Source organism: Lonchura striata, chromosome 8 (assembly GCF_050655825.1).
Source record: "Lonchura striata isolate lonStrDom1 chromosome 8, ASM5065582v1, whole genome shotgun sequence".
Classification (NCBI taxonomy): Eukaryota; Metazoa; Chordata; class Aves; order Passeriformes; family Estrildidae; genus Lonchura; species Lonchura striata.
This window is the reverse complement of record NC_140710.1, coordinates 8672647-8692032: the sequence shown is the minus strand read 5'-3', so window position 1 is coordinate 8692032 and position 19386 is coordinate 8672647. Positions and strand designations below refer to the sequence as shown.

Sequence of the window (19386 nt, the reverse complement as noted above, 5' to 3'; positions counted from 1 at the left end):
CGCGCAGGCGCAGTGCGGCGATGCGGCGGCGTTGCCATGGCAGCGGGGGCGCCGCCGCCGGGCCGGGCCATGGCGGAAAGGGCCCTGCCGGGGCGAACACGGAACCGACACGCCCCGTCCCGCTGAAACACCGCGCCGGCCTCGGCCTTTCCCAGCCAGGGTCCGGTACTGTGAGTCCCCGCAGAGCCGCCGCCGCCAGCCCCGCGCCCACGTGCCCGCCCCGCCCCGCCCGGGACCCGGAAGCACTTTCCCTCCGCGGGGACAGCGCGGCGGCGGCGGTGCCACAGTCACAGCCCCGGTCACGGTCCCGGCCTCGGCCCCAGCGCTCCCCGCCCGCGCTTCGGCCGCCCCACGGCCGCCGCCCCGCCGCCGCTGTCCTGCTGCTGCAACGCCGCCGCCTCCTTCTCCTCATGAAGCCCGTCGTCGTCTTCGTCCTCGGCGGGCCCGGGGCGGGCAAGGGGACGCAGTGCGCCCGGATCGTGGAGGTGAGGTGGAGGGGCTGCGCGGCCCGGCGACCCGCGGCGCCCCGGCTGCGTGGGGCCCTGGGAGGTGTCGGATCCCCCTGTGGGTCCGTCACCCTCTTTGGGGTGGTCGCTGGGGGTCGTGTCCCGCTCTGCCGCGTGGCGGGACCCCCATCTGCCTTGTCGAGTGTCCATCCATTCCTCGCTCCTTCGAGGCCATAAATAAAAGCAACTGTCCCACATCTCCCCTTTAGTGGGTGAAGTGGTGGGGCAGCCCTTCTGTTCCCGTTCCAGCCCCTGTCAGGCCTCCTAGCCTTTTCCCTTTCCCCTTTTCCCTTTCCCCTTTTCCCTTTCCCTTTTTCCCTCTGGGATCACTCTGCTGGTGGGTCTGCCTGCGCCGGCGTCCACCCTGGGTGCTGCCTTGCCGGGCCGGTCCCGCAGCCCATCCCGAGTGGGTGGCTCCCTACACGTCTGCACGGCCACGTCGGTGGCTGCCACCCGGATGCTCGGGCAGCCGGAGCTGCGGGCTGGGAGAGGAGCTGATGTGTCTGATAGCCATTGAGGATACGTGCACTTCGCATGGATCAAGGTCCGTGTCTCCCGGGGCCTGTCCCATAAATGTTACAGCTGGTACAGCAGACATTGCAGGGTGTTGGCTTTTATACCCAGTGCCATCTCAGTAAGTTGTGGAAGTAATATGTTAAAAATAGAACAATTTTTTTTTTCCTGTGACACAATATGATAGAGGTCAAAGGATATCCTGATCTCATAGATCGTTCATCCTTCTTTTTAAAGAGCCTAAGACTGACAGTATAATTTGACTAAACTTTCAGTTATATTATCAAATTTTCAGTTTTCCAAATACATTTTTTCCAGCTTTTTGAGACAACAAATACGCAAGAAAGAGCAGTGGATGATACATGGTGTAGTACTGTCCTTTTAAACACCAAAAACCGCAGGGATAATTACAGTGTATCCAAGTGGATAATTACAGAAATAGTTAGGGATGAATGCTTCCAAGCATGTGTGTGTGTTGGATTTGAAACAGCTATTTTATTTATTTTTTTTTTTTTTACTGAGCAGTTGTATGTACTTTTCTAATTAAAAGCTATATAGGATCAAAATTTATGCATACCTTCACGGAAAGATTTGGCTAAGAGCTGTGGTGATACCCCTGTTCCTGAATCTGTTGGTGGGAAAGAACCCCAAAATTCCTGGAACAGACTCATTGTGTGTGTCCTCTGTTCTGGTGGTTACCTGGGAGTGCTGTTATAGTTTATCCACGCTGCTGCTACATCCCAGACCTCCGTGTTGTATAACTAAGTTAAGTGAATTTGGTCCAGACTGAAAAATACCGTTATGACTTTTGTTCTGAAGGATTTAAACCTCAAATTACAGACTAGCATTCAAACCAGCATATTCATTAAATTAAATTGTGGGATGGAAGGTTCACAGTGCTCATAAAGCCTTTTTTGTAAGGTCAAATTCAGCCCTTGGCACATAGCAAACAAATGGGCTTAAACTATAGGGGAACCTTGTAGGCTGTCATTAATGGCTTTCAGCAAACCATTAGTGTAGCCTCAGGGCTGAAGTACCTTGTGTGGCTGCTGGCCTGTGTTTAGGAGGATAAATGCCTATAGCTGGATAGGCTGATATAATTGGATAAAGACCACTTTATAAGGAGGAGTTCAAATGAGCCATTGCTACTCAAATCATATTTCCAGCTAGAAACGCAAAAAGAAAAATGTCAGTTGTGTAGTATTTATTTTCTTCTCTAAGCCTGGAAAAAGAAATCCAAATTTGAATAAATGCAACTTTGCTTTAATTCTGCTAATCCTGTTCACTACGTGGAAAGAAGTTTATTGGAATCAGTGAGCTGACAGTAGAAAGCACTCAGACCTGTTGAATGCAAAGAACAGCCTTCCTGCTGGCTCAGACACCTCCACGAGAGTCACTGGCTACATTGGGAGGCAGGGAGGGTCTGAGGTAGTTTAAAGAACAGTTGGACTGATGCAAGTGTGCTGGAAAACTTCAGAAAAAGGGCACATGAACAGGGAAGTGTGGGTGAAACACAGCAGAGGTACTGGAGAGCAGCAGCACAGCTTGTCTAAGCACAAATCCTCCCCGTGGCCCCTGGCAGCCCCCAGAGAGCCCTGCTGCAGGCGAGTGAGCAGCCTGTGTGCAGTCAATGCTGCCTTTAGGTTTAAAGTGTATTTTTATTTGTGTTTTAAACCCTGTTGGCAGTTTGCCACAGAGAAAAGGGGGCTGTAGCTGAGTAATAATAAACCTCATTCATCCTTGTTGTAAATGGACGGAATAATATTAGTTTACATTTGGAATTAATCTGACCCAGTATCTTGCTGTAGAGCTGAAGGTTGTGCTGAACAAAAAGTCAGTATGAGCTATAAATACGTTTTGGTTGCTATTCATACTGGAGATTTGGGACAGAGCACATCACATGTGGAAGAAGTCTCATTTGGCTGAGGTGAGCTCTTGTATGAATTTAGCATCAAACCATTTTTATTAAAAACCAAGGGTGTCTGTGTTTTGTAGAGTAAAAGGGATATTATGTACTAAGTACCTGGGAACAATTTCTTAAAGACGTTTTGTAATTTTTTTGCAGACTGTGCTTTACATTCCCAAAAAATGGAGATGGGTATCCCATGTTGTAGGTGAAATATGTATTTGTTAAATACTACTGTAAATCTTAACTGCTCAATATGTGTGTGCTGGAGTCGCTGAATGTGGAGAAGGCATGTATTCGTGCCAAATTTGGACACAAAGGGAGAAATTATTTGAAGGAAGAAGACCTAATAACAAGTGGAAATGGGTATTGACACAATGTAAGAAAGGGAACAGTGGGTAAGTGATTAGGATTCTTTATCTCCACAGATAAGGTTAGATGAGACAGCTGAACCAGGCTGGTTTTCTCCGATATGGAGGGAAGACTTAACTCCTGCATGTTCCACAGACACAGAATTGTCAGGGAAATGCAAATACAGCAGAATTGCTGCTGTTCTGGAGCAGTTCCTCCTATTTAGAGAGGGATGAAGCAGAATTCCCTCTTAAGTTCTTATCCTCTCCCTTCCAGCTCTGCAGATTAACTCCTGAAACCTTCCACAGCTTTGTTAGGTGCAGCCTGCCATCATCTGGGGCTGTTGCGTGGTGTCGTGTGAGGCAGAATATTTGAGCTATAGTTGAATGATGTCATTTGAATGCAGGTTCTTGCAATAACCTTCATGCATTCCACAGTGTATCTTCTGTGACTGTGAGATAATGAAATGTGCTTTATTGCTGACTTCTGAACTTTGCGTAAAAAAATCATTACGGTAAAGTCAAGAAAAAAAATGCATTCAGCAAATCTGCACAAAATATGCTTTCTTGTGCTTAAATTTTAAATCCTTCTAACCTCTGCTTGAGATGCAAAGCTCTTTGGTTGATGGGTAGAATAGTAACTAAATAATTTGTCTTTATTCCAAGCAAGATTTGAGTTGTACTTTTTTGTCTGTTTGTTTTGGCGAGGTGATCTGTAGAGATTTGGGCTATGCAAGGCATTGCTCTCTGTGTACCTAAAATATAATTCACCTCCACCATAGCCCTATCCTGTGTGTTTATGGTTAAATCTAAAATTAATTCCGCAAAGTGGGATGCTCAGCCTTCTCATTTTTATAAAGGCATAAGTTAATACCCAAATGGAAAAAGCTGTTAAGTTGCTTTGGGATATATGATAAGGAGATTTCCCAGGGTAAAGGAAACAATGCAAAGAAGTATTCATTGTATCAGAAATGGTCCTCTGAAAGTAGCAGAGGATTTAGGTTTTGCTGTCATGTGTTAATTGTCTTCTAGAAGTCTGCTGTGATACAGCGTTAACTTCCTTGAAATAAAAACAGGGTTTAAATTGTTTGCTTTAAACTCAGCTTCTGAAATTTCTTTAATGAGTATCATGTATTAGTATTCTACTTAGCTTTAAGTTTTCATAGTTGATTTTTAGAATATAAATTTGTATTTCTGAACTTTGGAACTTATTTTAAAAAACATGGTGAGTGTTTAAATCTACCTCCTGAAGGTTTATCCCTGAACATTTCAATTTTGCAGAACACTAGGCATTAGATTTTGGACTTGAGTCAGTGCTCCTGAAGCAGCTGGGGTGCTCTGTTTGCCACCCTTCTCTTTTGGAGGCACTGTCAGTGGGATGTCCATTGTGTGTTTTGGTTTGTTAATGTGGGGTTTTGTTTGTTTTTGTGTTCCAGAGACAAGAACATATTTCAAACTAAGAAAATTTCTTCATTTTTAAAAACTGGAATAAGCTGACAGAAGGTCTACTGCTGCATTATAGTCTGTACCCCAAAGATTTAATTCCACATGCTAGTAGGACTGACAAGAGCTTTCTAGGTTAAAGAAACCCCAAAGGCTGCACAAGAAGAACTGCTTTTCACAGTTCTGTTTTTATTTTAACTAGTTCTTGAATGGTGTATGTAGCAAATTTTGGTTATTTATTAAGATTGCCCAAGATATGACAGGTCAGAACTAGGGCAATAAAAGTTTGTATTTTATTTGTTTAAATCTTAAGCCCTGTGACTTTCATTTTCAAACTAACAATGATAAGCCAAGATAGGAGTCAAGGTCAAAGCAGTAATTTGTGTTTCTCTTGCTTCTTGGCTTCTGCTCTCTTAAGGAAGTCTCAAGCTGTGTGTTTAGTGGGAAGATTTGTTGCAGGACCACCAGGGCTCAATCAGAAATAAACCCGTGCCCCACGGAAGGGGGTGTGGAAGGAGTCCCAGCGTCAGCTGCTGCACACCTCTGATCCCTCCTGGCACCTCTGATCCTCCCTGGCTGCCCGAGATTGCTGGGGCAGACTCCACCTGCTTCCAGCCTGATGTGACTCATGGATTTCCATTTTTATGCATCTGTTTATTGTATTTGCTGAAAACAAAGCGTGTTCTGTCTGCAGAGTGAAAGTTGCAAATCCCAGCTGACAGAAGGAAGCTGGAAGGGCATCTTGGGGAAGCTGCAGTCTCGGGTTGGAATTTGGAGATGTGGAGCTCACAGCTCGTGTGTCGCAGTTTGTCCTGCTGTGACTGGCCAGGCTGATCAAACAGCAAGTGGTAATCTGATCTGCTCTATCCACTACTGCTGTGATGGGATTGATGGAAATTTGAGTTTGCCTTTTCATTTCACTGGGATTTTAAAAAAAATATTTTTATGTTTTATTCTTTTAAAGCAAAAGAGGAGAATGATCTTGAGTGGTGTTGAAGACAGCACTTTTTCTTTCACAGTTGATTTTTGTAAGTTATATTTGGAGACCCATACTTCAAAAAATGGTTTTAGAAATAGTGAGAACTTGTCTAATAAATAGATGTGGTGCTCATTCTACTCTTGCCAGTTTTAATCAAGGTGTTTGGGGCACAAAATTTTCTTTTATTTTAGCTGAGAGAAACCCTTGGCAAGTGTCCTGAATTAGAGCAAATCATCACAGCACCAAGGGTTTGCACTACTTGTGTAGTAATGAGAACTTGTGTAATAGTAACTTACCGATTTAATCTTTTTTTCTTCTAGATCACACCAGTCTGGCAGCATAGCAGAAAACATTATCTCTGAAATGCATTTTAGAATAGTTAATTCTACATTTTCTTTTTTCTTCTCTGTAATATCAAAATCTCTCCAGATTTTAGGTGCTTGGCATCCACGTATTTGGAAATTATTTTTTGACCTATTTTTTTTTCGAGTTGTCCTTTCAGTGTGACATTTTGTGCCTAGTAAGAGCTAGGGAAACTGCTTTTTCATTATTTGGCCACCTTTTTCATTATTTGGTAAGAGTCCTGCTCCCTTTTTGATTGCAGAGGAGGATGCAGGAGTGGCAATGAGTCACATTGTGGGGATTGCATCAGGATGTGCTTGGCCCTGCTGGGAAGTCCTGCTGCCCAGGGCAGACCTTGTCCAGGCCTGAGAGCGTTTTGACCCGTGTTTTGTGTGGTTCTGTCACAGTCTCTTCTGCGAGCCCTCGGCGCTGCGATGATTTGCTGCGGCTCAGGATGCCTGCTGAAGGTTTCTATGACCTAAAATGAAAGAAAACTTTGTGCCCTGAACGTCTTGATTAAAACTGGCAAGGGTAGCACGAGCTCCACATCTCTGAAGCCTTCTGTGTGTGGAGCAGCAGCCAAGCCGTTCTCCCCCCTTGTTTGCATTGTTTAAACCCACGTGTTTTCTTTGGCTCTTGGCTCAGTACAGTTCACAAAAAGATGTTTTGCCCCTGAAGGAGAGGTTTGTTTTTCTTATTGCCTGGTTAAGCCATTCTGAGAGTTAGTCTTGAATATAATTTATTATTATCTCAAACAAGTCTATTTGTACAAAAGCACTTTAAAACACTTCTGTCTTTTGCTTTCCAGTTCAGCTGTTAAAAACTACTTTAGTTTGCCCTTGCAAAAGACGGAGAATTCCAAAAATTTTCTGACTCCATTTTGTTTTCATGCATGTAAAGGGGAATGCCAAGGAAAATTAAATGGTTTGGTAATCCTCTAAAACCTAAGGGATTATATTTTCCTCCTGTTTTCTTCTTTGTAGAAACCTGATGTTAAAAAAAATCATCATTCTATAACTTTAGCAAGAAGAGCTACATGTTAATTTAGCATTCAGCAGAGTAATGTTTCTTGCTTATAAGGAACAATTTATTCTGGTTTATGGCTTCTGTAGGTTATAAATATTTAGATTTGCAATTAGTTAGGCATATCCAAATGCAATGTACATTAAAGCAAGAGTACAGTGAGCTTACAGAGGATGTCTGCGAAGCTTTTCCTTCACACTTATTTACAGCAAAATCTTGCTCCTGTTTCTTGCCAAATGTGTACAGTTTTGGAGATTTAAGTAATTATATCCCTTCTTAAATTATGACTATGGCAGAACTAACTTTCCATGCTTTTGTGGGTGAAATTGGAAAGCAACTGAAATGTTTTAAAGTCACTTAGTGGGTTGTGTAATATTTCTGTTGTACTTAGTTCAGTAGCCAAGTTTTTAAATCCAAAGTTCACAGCCTCAGCAAGTGTGTAGTCACATTATTATGCCTCTCAGACACCTTGTTTGAAATTTGCTTTGGATGTTGCTGCAGCCAAACTGATAACCCTGAAGTTTTTTGCTGCTGCTTTTGTTTTGTGTAAAAACTTTCAGATGAGAATGTTATGTGCGTGCTGTGTTTTGGATGTATAGCTAGCTTAGGTAATGCCAAGGAGATGTCTTTATTGCCTGTTTTGATGGACTTATATTTGGTCAAGGAGCATAGTGCACTTTGTTAGTTTTCTTGCAGTGTTAAATGAGCTGAGAAAATTATTTGTAACAGTGCATTTCTCTTTGATAGGAATGCATTTGTGTGCTTGAACTAGGTATCTATTTACAATGATAAATGCCTGAGAAGTTCATGTCTATTAAATACTTCCATCAGTAGTTTTCATAAGTGACTATTTTAGCTGTAGTTTGAGGTGAAAGAGCAATGGTGTGTGCTGTTTTCCTGCACACTGCTATCATCTTGATAGATCTGAATCTGATCTCTCTGTTTACTCTATGTGGTGTGACAGACGGTGGAACCAGTGTAGCTGTTTACCTTAATCTACCACGTCATCCTTAGGAGAAGTCACTGCTTTTCCACAAGGGCTGCTCTCCATGGTCATCCCAGGGAAGGAGGTAGCAGGGGCTGGAGGACTGTTTGTGTAGCTGCTGTGTTACAGGTGATTTCACCAAGGTAGGGGAGGAAGCTGGTGCCAGAAACCACAACATGAACATAGGGATTTCTGACTTAGCCTGTGTTTGGGACATTCTTCCAGCTCCAAAGGACCTGCAATCACCCTATGTATTTTCTTTAAGTAGGTAATTAAACAAAATTATTGTCTTATCTTGTTTCCAAACATAACAAAACTGCTTTTGAAAATGGTACAGAAATACCTGACCAAAGCCCTGTTGAGCATTTTCCCCAAGGATGTCCAGTTCTGGGCCCCTCACCTCAAAAAGACATTGAGATGCTGGAGTGTGTTCAGAGAAGGGTAATGGAGCTGGTGAAGGGTCTGGAGAGTGAATCCTGTGAGCAGCAGCTGAGGAAGCTGGGGGGTTTTAGCCTGAAGAAAAGGAGACTTAAGGGAAACCTTGTCATTCACAACTCCCTGAAAGGAGTTTGTACTAAGATAAGAGTCGGCTTCTTCTCCCAGGCAGCCAGCAACAGGACAAGAGGAAATGGCCTCAAGGTGCAGCAGGGGAGGGTCAGGTTGGACATCTGGAAGAATTTCCTCACTGATGTGGTTGTCAGACACTGGAAAAGGCTGCCCAGGGAGGTGCTGGAGTCACCATTCGTGGAAGAGTTCAAGAAATGACTGCATGTGGAACTTAAAGCTTTGGTTTAGTTGTCACTATGATGTTTGGTCAAAGGCTGGACTTGATGATTTTGGAGGTCTTTTCCATCCTTAATGACTCTGGTTCTTACTGTGTGTGTTACGTGCAGAGTGTGCTTTATTGTCAGATTGCACACTGAAGATGGAGCAGATCCACCGCTGGCAAGATGCTGTTCCCTGGGTTTTCCTGTTGCAATGCAAGGGTAAACAGGGCTGACACTGCTGGCTGATGTTAGGTTTGCACAAATGCTCTGACTGAAGGGAGCCTGTGTTTGTTTTTCCTGTTGCAGAAGTACGGCTACACACACCTTTCTGCCGGTGACCTTCTCCGGGACGAGCGGAAAAGGCCGGGCTCCCAGTATGGAGAACTCATTGAGAACTACATTAAGGAGGGGGAGATCGTGCCAGTTGAAATAACAATCAGCTTGCTGAAGAGGGTAAGGGAAGGGCTATTTCCTTGCTGGGTCACTCCTGCAGAGTAAGCAACAAAGCAGTGGCTGTCTTCTGACAGAACTGCATTTCCTCCAGTGTGAGCAGTATGAATGGGCAGACACGGAGCTGCTTCTCTCAGCACTCACTTGTGTTTCTTTGTGACTGCTGGAGAGCTGATGGCCTCTCATACCTGGGGATCTGTGAAAACTGGTTATGTTTATTTTCTTGTATTTTTTAGTAGCTCTAGGAAAAGCAGTGAAACTATATTTCTTATTTTCCTGCACTAGCTTTTGGACCTCTTGGTCCGTTCAGTCATATCTGATTTGGATGTTGGAGGCCTTAAAGGCACTAAGATTTGTAAGTTTTGTCAAAATAGATAGTCAGGTGAAGGAGATGACCACCTACTGATGTTCTTGTGAAAGGAAAAGTTTCAGCCTCTGTTGGATGTCCATGAAAACAATGAGAGTATCTCTTTTAAGTCAAAAAAAGGCTGCTGTTCATGGCACTAAATTTATCTGGAGTTTTTCCTTCCAAATTAACTTCAGATCAGGGATGTTCTGATGTCTTATTGTGTAAAGACACTTCCCGGTATCTTGTAGAAAATAAGCTTTAAAGCTGGGATTTATTATGAGATTTGTTTGTTACGAGATTTTTAAGCTTTGTGAAATAATTAATTCAGTTTGAACAGTAGCTGTGTTGGCGCATCAGTGAATTAACCAGCATGCATTGAAAGTGAAACAAAAGCACATTTTGTAAATCTGCAATAATCCTAAAATAAATGCTTCTCAACTTACCATGTCAACATCTTGGGGGTAAATTAATAAGTAGATAAATATGTGCAGGAGATTGTGAATTGAATTATCTTTTATCAGGCTATGGATCAAACAATGGCTGCCAATTCCCAGAAGAACAAGTTTTTGATTGATGGATTTCCCAGGAATGAAGATAATCTTCAAGGCTGGACTAAGACTATGGATGGAAAAGCGGATGTTTCCTTTGTTCTCTTTTTTGATTGTGACAATGAGGTAATGAAGTGTGTAATTCTGTCACTTCCTTTCTTGCAATATTGTGGGAATCATTCAAGAAGAACAATTAAGCTCTGACAGGGAGAATGGGCTAATGTAAGAGTAGAAGGAAAACTTGGCCTGGGTGTTTGAAGGGTTTTTTGGCAACTTATTTTAGCACATGAAAGGTTGCCTGTTTATTGGAATAGACAGCTAATAACACTTGGTGTAATCATATGTGAATAAATCATATTGAGGAAGTACTCCAGGCAATTGCATTCTTAAAGAAAATTTATCAAAACTTTAAATACATTTTACAGAATTATTTGTTACTTTTCAGAAAATATTATTCTGTTTACTCTTAGTAATTTGTTGTTTAGTCCAAAATGACTTGGTGCAATGTCTGTTTTAATTCTGAAGTGCAGCAATCTTTATTTTCATAGTTATGAGCTGTGCTCATAACTATGAGGATAGTCAGTAATCAACATTTTATTCAGCAAGTCATTAAATTACAAGGGCATTTTGACAGTGATGTATTACATTCATTTAACACATGCCATGATATGCTGTCTTTTTAATTTGTCAGTGCCCTTGAACATAAAAACTGTTATGAGTATCCCAGCACCTTAAGCTGACTTTTTTTTTCCTGTTGCCCCTTTCCCCAACTTCCTGAGATTTTGGTCTCTTTTTTTTTTTTTTTTTTTTTTTTTACTTATTTGCTATCATTTTGTAATCTTAAAGAGCACATGAGGGATTACAATTTTTCTGTTAAAACCTTAAATAAGACTAAATTAATTTTTTCACTTTGTGGGGCTTAATTTTTGTGATTTTGATTTTTTACTAGATCTAAAGATACGCAATGCCTAAATGATCTTTACCATGATTGTACTGAGTAGGAAAATATTTTTTAACTCTTTTCCTCTTGCATGAGTAGGATAAGAGTATGCACAGAGTGTACATGTGTCAGCTTTGCTTATTTAGCTAAAGGTTTAAAAAACTTAGTTCATTGGGACACTTCTAGCTATGGTTAGTACTTCATTTTTTACTTAGATTTTGAAGTCTTCATTATAGCAATGTCAGATAAGAACATTTTAAGTGACAGTAACTTAGTATTGTCAGTTTGCCTTACAAAATTCTTGAGAGAACAGACAGTGACTTTCCTTTAGTGCAGACATATACTAATAGTCCCATTTGACATGCTGCTTTTCAAGAAAACCTGAAAATCAGGTAGTTTTCTTTTTTTATGTCTCAGGTTGAGGATCAGTCAAATCACAGAGTTTGGTGTTGCTTTTACTTCCTCTGACCTCAATCCTGTTCTCAAGAACTGGACTGTAAACCATCATCCTTCTCTAGAAGACACTAACTTCCTGTGTGACTTGTGGTTACCCCACCAAATCTGGACTGTGTTTTGTGTGCCAGGCCAATTTAGATTTACAGGATTTTTGTCTGTTCCTGCTCTCAGGATGGCAGCTGGTGTTCCTGGCTGCAGTCATCCTTTTGATGTTTTTTTGTAGATATGTATTGGCCGCTGTCTTGAAAGAGGCAAGAGCAGTGGTAGGAGTGATGATAACCGGGAGAGCCTGGAGAAGAGGTACTGGCTTCAAAACTTTTCAGTTCCCTTCTCTTTATATTTTTCTATGTAATGTGTTCTTTTTCTCCTTGTGCTTTCTCTTAGAATTAATACATATCTGCAGTCTACTAAGCCGATAATAGATTTGTATGAAAGAATGGGAAAAGTCAGAAAAGTGGATGCCTCTAAATCTGTTGATGAAGTAAGTATATATGCCAAAAAAAACATGGGGATGGCAGGGTGCATATTTTTGACATTTCTTCTGAGATGTGTATGTATGTGTGTGTGTGTGATTAGCCTGCTAATGAAGCAGTTATGTTATTACTCAGGGATGTTGTGGAACTCTTGTTTGGACTCTTGAAGGACCCAATAAAATGTGAATAACTTGAGGAAATTGATCTGTTCTGCTTGAGTGTGAGCTGAACTAAACACATTTCCAGTGTTTCTGTGTTTAACAGGGTCTTGCCTTCTTCATTTTCATGAGCTTTTGCTCTTCTCAAGTAGTGTTGCTCTTCTGCCCGCTTTCCAAAACTGATGCCAGTATCACTGTTACAGAATTACTGTGAATGTTTTAAAAAAACCCTGTATTTTTTTGAAAGTAGTGTCAAATACTGTTTATGTTGGTTTAACTTGGAGTAACTGTTTGATGAATGCTTCATAAAATTCTTCTTTATCGTTTTAGGTTTTTGAAAAAGTTGTACAAATTTTCGACAAAGAAGGCTAATTCCCAGCTTGAAACTCCATTTAAACTTGTGCTTGAATCTTGCTTGAATAGCTGCTACTGCAGTCCACTCTTTGTAATTATTTTAAAAGATTTTTTTATTTTTTTTCACATATCTAATGATGATTGGTAAAACAGTTGATCAGAAATGGATCTGTTTTTTAAATAGGAAATAATTTCTTATGTCTATAGTATAAAGTTTCAGGGTTCTCCATTACTGCAAGTTCAGTTGCTCACATGGCAGAATCACAGTTAGTACATCTTTCTAAAGAAACTGTTTATTCTGTCACAGTTCTGTGCCTATCATGGGCAGTCCTTCTTCTTCCTTATTGCTGTACTCCTACTTTCTTCTTAAAGATCAACTGAACAGCATTAATCAATGAAGGACCCATATACCTTAGGTTTTCATGGATGCTTGGACCAAATTTAGCAGGTTTTTTTTTTTTTTTTTAAGTATAATTTTGCCCAAAATTCCCTTATATATCTCCAGACCTGAATTCTCTAAGTCAAGCTACAGTTAGTATGAGAATCTGTTTTAGCAGTTGTCAAAAAACTATTAAATATGCTTTTCAGGAACAGACATACAAAGTACTTTTTGGAAAGTGGTGCTTCCTTATGACTCTGGATGTAAACTGTCTTGCAAGTTCTTGGATGACATGGCCCTGGATTTTTCCTTGTTTTCATTTGCAAAAGATTAAGAAAGTCAGTTTAGATTTCAATACTCATTTATCTTAAATGATAGAACTGCAGCATAGTCTTCACAAGATGGCAAAGTTCTTAAAAAGTGTACAGTAAGCAAAATCTTCTGACAGTTCTGTCTTTTGTAACAAGTGGAATGGATTCTCTCTATTATTATTGAAATACTGTGTTACCAAATGCTTTAAGGTTTGTTACCTGGGGAAATATTTTTAAGGTTAAACTAGTGAATATGTTTCCCTTAAAATGTGTAATTTTAATAGTTGTTTGTTTGAGAAGTTTGTAAGTTATTGCACTTTTGTTGCAGTGGGGTCAGCTGAGGGGAAGATAATTGCAGAAAAAAGTTTCATTCCCTGAAACAGAGTCCTGCTTCCCCATATTCTCTTGAATAAGCCAAATGCAGTCAGCAGGAGGAGCTGAGGTGAGCAGGAAACTGGTTGAAACAACCTGGTTGAAATGTTTGCACAGATGTGGTGCAATTTTGTCTTTTGTTTAAGCTTTCCTGTCCCTTATATAGTATGCATAGGTCTGGGGGGGCCCAACCATGCATTCCTTTTGTGCCCTAAGCTTCCACTGATGGCATGAAGATGAGAGTTTTAACTGATTTTAGTGCTGGAGTGGTTGTTCCTACATTAACTGACACTCTAATTGGTTTGTGACATGCTAATGACGCAGAATTGCAATTTGGAAATTTTGACGCTCAGCTTTTCTTTAGTCACGACTTCATTTAGAAGAAGGTTTAAATTAAGCTTAGTTTTTAATTAGAATCCGATGTATTGGTCCTCATTTTGCAGTCAGATTTGTATTTTCAGGAATTCTTTTCTCACTGAGGTTGCTGAGGCTCCTGGACTGGGGAAGAAATGGGTGCAGAACCAAGGGTAAACTGCAGTAGCTTTTCCACTCTGGTAGGAGTTCAGGCAGTGGACTGGCCACAAAGAGCTGTTTACTACTGCAGAATATATGGACATGACTGCTTTTGTGAGTGTGGGAGGCCAATGCTCTCACTTCATGAATTTCTCATTTAAAAAAAATAAAATAAGAAAACCTGGAATTTAACTCTTGTTAACTCTGTATTAAGTATGCTGACATGGATAGGATCCAGCAAAACTGCATGTTTTAATATGAAGGTTAGAATCAGGGTTTTTCAAAGAATACTTCAATCTGGGTTCTTTAATCCAATTAGAGAGATTTCATTAACTCTTGCTTCTTAGTTACTGGTTTTCACAAGTTCTGTTCAGAATTTTCTCTCATCATATACTTTCCGGTGTATTTAAGTGCTAAAACAACCTCTGAAGCAGGTTTTAGAAAAACACCCAACAATGTTTTGGCAGTATTGAATTTGGAGTGGATTGTAATGTGTCTGTGCAAGGACTAGATTTTTTTGTCATTTTATTTATTGAAGATGCCATTAAATGTGTTATCACTTCTTTCAAGATGGACTTATGATTGAAATAAAAATTAAAGGCAATATGCGAATGTGTTGTGTCCATTTAGCAGCAAAACTGTATAAAGAATTTGAGGAGATCCAATAAACTTTGTTCTGTGGCTTAATGAGTGCTTGCCTTACAGTTATCTATCAAAAGGATATTTTTCATATATATCCATCTGTGTAAAGTAAGTATTTATTAGAGTTAAATACTTCACGTGGCCACATGCACATATATGTGTATAGAAGTTCAGTTTTCACCATCAAACTGAAGTCCTGAAGGTCCTTTTGAGCACAGGAGATCAGGCCATTGCCTGTGGCATTGATACCTTTTCTTGATTATACAGGTTTATCAAACGACTGTATTCATATAGTTGTGCAGTGATAATTCATTTGGCACGTGTCTGAAAGAAGAGTGACTTGGAGTGGTGTAGGAAACACAAACCTATTGTGCACCTGCTGTTGGAGACATTTTTGGCCTGGATTTCTCATAATTCCTTGCTCAATCTGCAGCTGATCCCCTGACCGCCATTCTGCTGGCTCTGCAGCATGTGTGTACGTGCTCTACTCCAGGCTGTTCTTAAAGGAGATTTGCACAGCATAATATTCTCTAGAAAAGAAACTGAGAGGCTGCCAGGTTCATTTTAAAATAGCCCATTTTATGTTATAAAAGAGTTTGTTTTGTCATGTGTAGCTTCCCATTAAACAACTTGTTGAACTTAAAATCATAGAATCATTTGGGTTGGAAAAGACCTCTAAGGTAGATGATCCCTTCCAACTTGAAACTTTACACTAGAAAGATTTGCAGAGGTGGTCTGAAAGGGGTGGGGGAAAGCAGGGGATTTTTCAGTAGTGCTCGATACCTTTCTGCTGGTAAACTGCAGAGGCTAAACTTTTGCTGAAACCTCACCCTGAACTTGTAGCATCTCCTCAAGAATGGACTGAAAGAGACAAAGCTGCCCATTGGATTTGTACATTTTGGACAGAGATTTTGAGTTAAGGCTCTCACTTCGGGGATAGGAGCAAGCAGAGGAGACCATAAACATGCACTTGAGGATTGCCTCATTGTAAGATATCCCCCACGAGGAGCAATTTGTCCTTAATAAGAAGAGCTGTCTCATAAGGGAGTTCTGAGGTCTTGTGGAAAATGGTGTCTTACATCTGTGTGCTGCTGCCCAGGCTGACCTGGGGAGAAGGGGAGAGTTAAATGGAAAAACCACTCAGTTCAGAGCAGAGCTGCCAGCTGTCATTACCAGTTGGCAGTTTCTGGCTGCCAGCATTTAGGAAAGTTGCAGCTTAGGGGATTACTTTGCTCCTCTGGTGTGAGGTTCAGGACCAGTTTGAGTATTAGAGTGTTCCTGTTGTGGCACAGATGTCTCTGAAGGCTGTGATCAGGGGCAGCATTTGGCTCCTTGGCACAAGCAGGTTATTCCTTCACCTGTGGTGCAGCAGGGCTTGGAGACCCGGGGCTGTGCCCTTGCCACAGTCCAAACATCCCAGGGTTAATGGCTGCAAATGGAAACTGCAAGACAATGTGAAGAGGATTTGCCTGATCAGGTAACAAAGGAGACAGATAATGTAAAAATATTAATACATATATATGTATACATACTATGGTTTCATATAGCAGCAGAGTGCACACTCTTGTGATCTGCAGAGCTTTATAAGCCTGCCAGGGGAGATACAGGAGAAAGAATTTTATCTTGCATCTCTCTGCTATTTTTCATGGATTGCTTAATTTAAGATGGTGGGTTTCAGCCTGGGTATTTGTAGAGTATTTCTGTTGGTAACAATAGGTGTCTTTATTGAGTCCTCTAATCTCCTCAGCTGAGGTATGCTCTATCCTCTTTGCTTTCTGCCTTTTAATGCCTTTTCCTTACCTTTCTGAACTGCAGATGCTCTCTGGGATAGGGAAGGGGGTGCTTTTGCCAATCTCTATGTGCTTGCTAAATAAAGAAAACCTTTAAACCTTCCTCTGGAGCAACCTGAACCTGTTTCTGACATGAACTTGGTGCATAAGCTGTTACAAAACCAACATAAAGCACTTTTTTTTTTCCCAGCTACAGGAAATCTCTGTGTAGTACCTTTACTCTTTTCTCCTGTGTGAATCAGATCAGCTGTGTGTGCCTTGCTTCAGCACAGAGCTTAGAGCAGTTGCAGGAGAAAACTTGCTCAGTCACTAATGTTAAACCAGCAGTGACGAGTTGTGCGTCAAGGGAGGCAAGTAAGATGGTTAAAGAGGGGAGAGAAGATGCTTAGAGAAGCTCAGTCAATTCTGCCTCACTTGTAAGACTTCAGCTTTGGATAAATACCTATTTTATGGGGCAGCAGTGCTTGTGGGATCCTGCTATTTCATTATTGTGCTGCACAGAAATTAATGTAAAAGCACTCCCTGCCTACAAGTTCCTCATCTCCCCTTGTTGAATCTTTCACCTTTAATGCCAGGGGTTGTGGAGACAGGATTTTCTCTTCAGGATAATACTGCAGAAACTGAACTGGGCAGGATGAAAGCAGCATCAGCCTTGCATGGAAGTGGGAGATGCACAGTGGATTTCACTGTGGGCAGCAGTGCCAGGCAGTCTCAGCATCCTGGCTTATGACTGCGTTCAGACAGCAAAGCAGAAATTTTCTCTTCCCCCTCAAATGTTTGGCAAAAAGCTTGCTTTTGTCTAAAATGCTTCTTAAGCACTGTGTGAACCCTACAGTCCTAAACCAAATACCAGTTTGAGTTGTGCTTTTACTATCCAATTTACAAATAGGAGGGTTTGGTTTAGTTTCTTGTAATAACGGCTGCAGCGAGACAACTCTTGGAAAATACAAGGCACCATCCCAAAAGATATTATCTGCTTTACTCTGGAGGGCTTTTAGCACAATGCTGTTTCTGTGTGGTAAGAAATGGCACAGACTGCTGTGTGACTACCAAAGTGTGATGGGTTGGGTATAGTTCGTGAAAATGGTATCTTGGACGACTTCTGTTCTCATCATTCACTTTTATTTAGTGCCAAGAGGTATAAAAAGAGATTTGGGAATAGAATAAGATCAAGTATCAGGATTAAAGCTTAATCTATGGTGGAGGTCTTCAGGACTATCAGGATCTACGAGGGTGTATGGAAGATGTAATATCTCCTGACTGAGCAGAGGGCAACTCTTTAGGTTTCTGTTCAGGGCATTACTGCTGTTGTCTTCTTAAATCAGAACCAGCTGAAATTCCCAACTATGGTCACCAAGTATGCTGAGGTTTGTACTGTGTTTAACTCAAATACCTCTGTTCTGTCTGAATAACCCCTTCAGCATCATTTGGATGTGATGGAAATCATCAGGGAGAGGGAGGACTGGCACAGTTAAAGCTGCTGCTCCACCTCATGTTCCACACACAAATTTTTATGAGAGTGAGATACTTTCTGGGAACTGTAGTGGCTTCCTTACTTCCTTTTTCCCTTCCAGGCCATGCATGCTGGATGCACAGGAGTTCCCAAGGCATAGCAGTATCTCCATACCCCAGAGGGGAGGTGGTAGCTGGGCCATGGAAGAAGCCCTTTGGGCAGAGAAGAAAACAACAGCATGAAACATCCTGGGTGCATTTTTCAAATGAAAGTATAATCAGGAACTACCTTTTTTTTTTTTGCTGGGTAATCAAAATGTCTGTGGAAAAGAAACAGGGATGATTTCACCATGTTCTTTCTAATTTAAAATTTTCTGTGGAAAGAAAGTGCATTTGACCACTTCCCTCTGACAGCAAGCACAGGGGCTTAAGTGCTGTTCCTGAAGCAAGCATTGCTTTTGGCTTTCTATGTGTGACTCCTTGTGAAGCCTCCCTGGGCTCTTGGATCCAGCTTTTGCCAGCAAGAGCAGATTGCTTCCAGTAATAAACATCCCACAAAATTATGTATGTTCTTTAAGAAAAGTACCAAGATTTTCTGCTAATTGCAAAAAATACATAATGAATGCTTTCAGCATCTGCTATTTATTCTCTAACCAGCTTTCATCCAAAAGTAACCTTTAAACAAACATTAAGATTGAGAAGTGTAACTGTTTCAATGTGTCACACATTTCTACTCCCTCCGTTTTAATGATGTTTGAAACGTGTGCTTAGAGTTTACTTCTAGAAAGAGGCAGAAGTTGTTTATATCTCTAGCTCAGAGACGTTCACAACATGGAGAAGGTGGTGCTCGGTGCCAGAGATGATGGATGTCTCTGTGCTCTTTTTTGGGAACCAAAGCCCAGCAGATTTTTCTCACACGACAGTTGCTTCCATGCACCACAAGGAGGGGTGCAAGGCTCGCGGAGAGCAGGATGCAGCTTGGAAGTGGCATTCACGGCTGCACAGTACTGCCCGTATATTGAAATACCTGATTTTTAAATTAAAAGCCTGACTATTTTTAACGGTGTAACTTAAAAAAAAAATCCTTATAAAGAAATAGGTTTTTGATTAGTTTTTTGTTGCACTGAGATGGATATTCTATGTTGGTAACTTGACAATAGTCATTGCCGTGCCTCTTTTTTTTTTTTTTTTTTTATTATTAGTAATTTTATTTAATTGCATCTAATGTGAACAGCTAGATGGGGACAACTTATTTTGGCTGTTCTCTGCAACTACATTCATGACAGCATGGACCAAACCAAAAGGTAACTTTCTGAGATAATCTTGAGTGAGAGTTTGCCACTAGTGAAGGAGTTTGATACCTAGTACCATGGCAGAGAAGTATT

General features: G+C 41.1%; 1 protein-coding gene across 3 annotated transcripts; it reads left to right on the top strand.

Moving 5' to 3' along the window:
- Positions 1 to 263: 263 nt before the first annotated feature.
- Positions 264 to 14721, top strand: CMPK1 (cytidine/uridine monophosphate kinase 1). Of its 3 annotated transcripts, none has more exons than XM_021529024.4 (6): positions 264 to 485; positions 9121 to 9267; positions 10135 to 10287; positions 11781 to 11857; positions 11942 to 12038; positions 12519 to 14721. In XM_021529024.4, exons 1-6 carry the CDS (start codon positions 411 to 413, stop codon positions 12558 to 12560), a joined length of 591 nt encoding a protein of 196 aa, XP_021384699.1. In that variant the 5' UTR covers positions 264 to 410; the 3' UTR covers positions 12561 to 14721. The 3 variants fall into 3 exon arrangements, with proteins under 3 accessions (XP_021384699.1, XP_021384708.1, XP_085441805.1); XM_021529033.4 differs by lacking the exon at positions 264 to 485 and adding an exon at positions 585 to 2946; XM_085585679.1 differs by lacking the exon at positions 264 to 485 and adding an exon at positions 2969 to 9033.
- The last annotated feature ends 4665 nt before the right edge of the window (positions 14722 to 19386 follow it).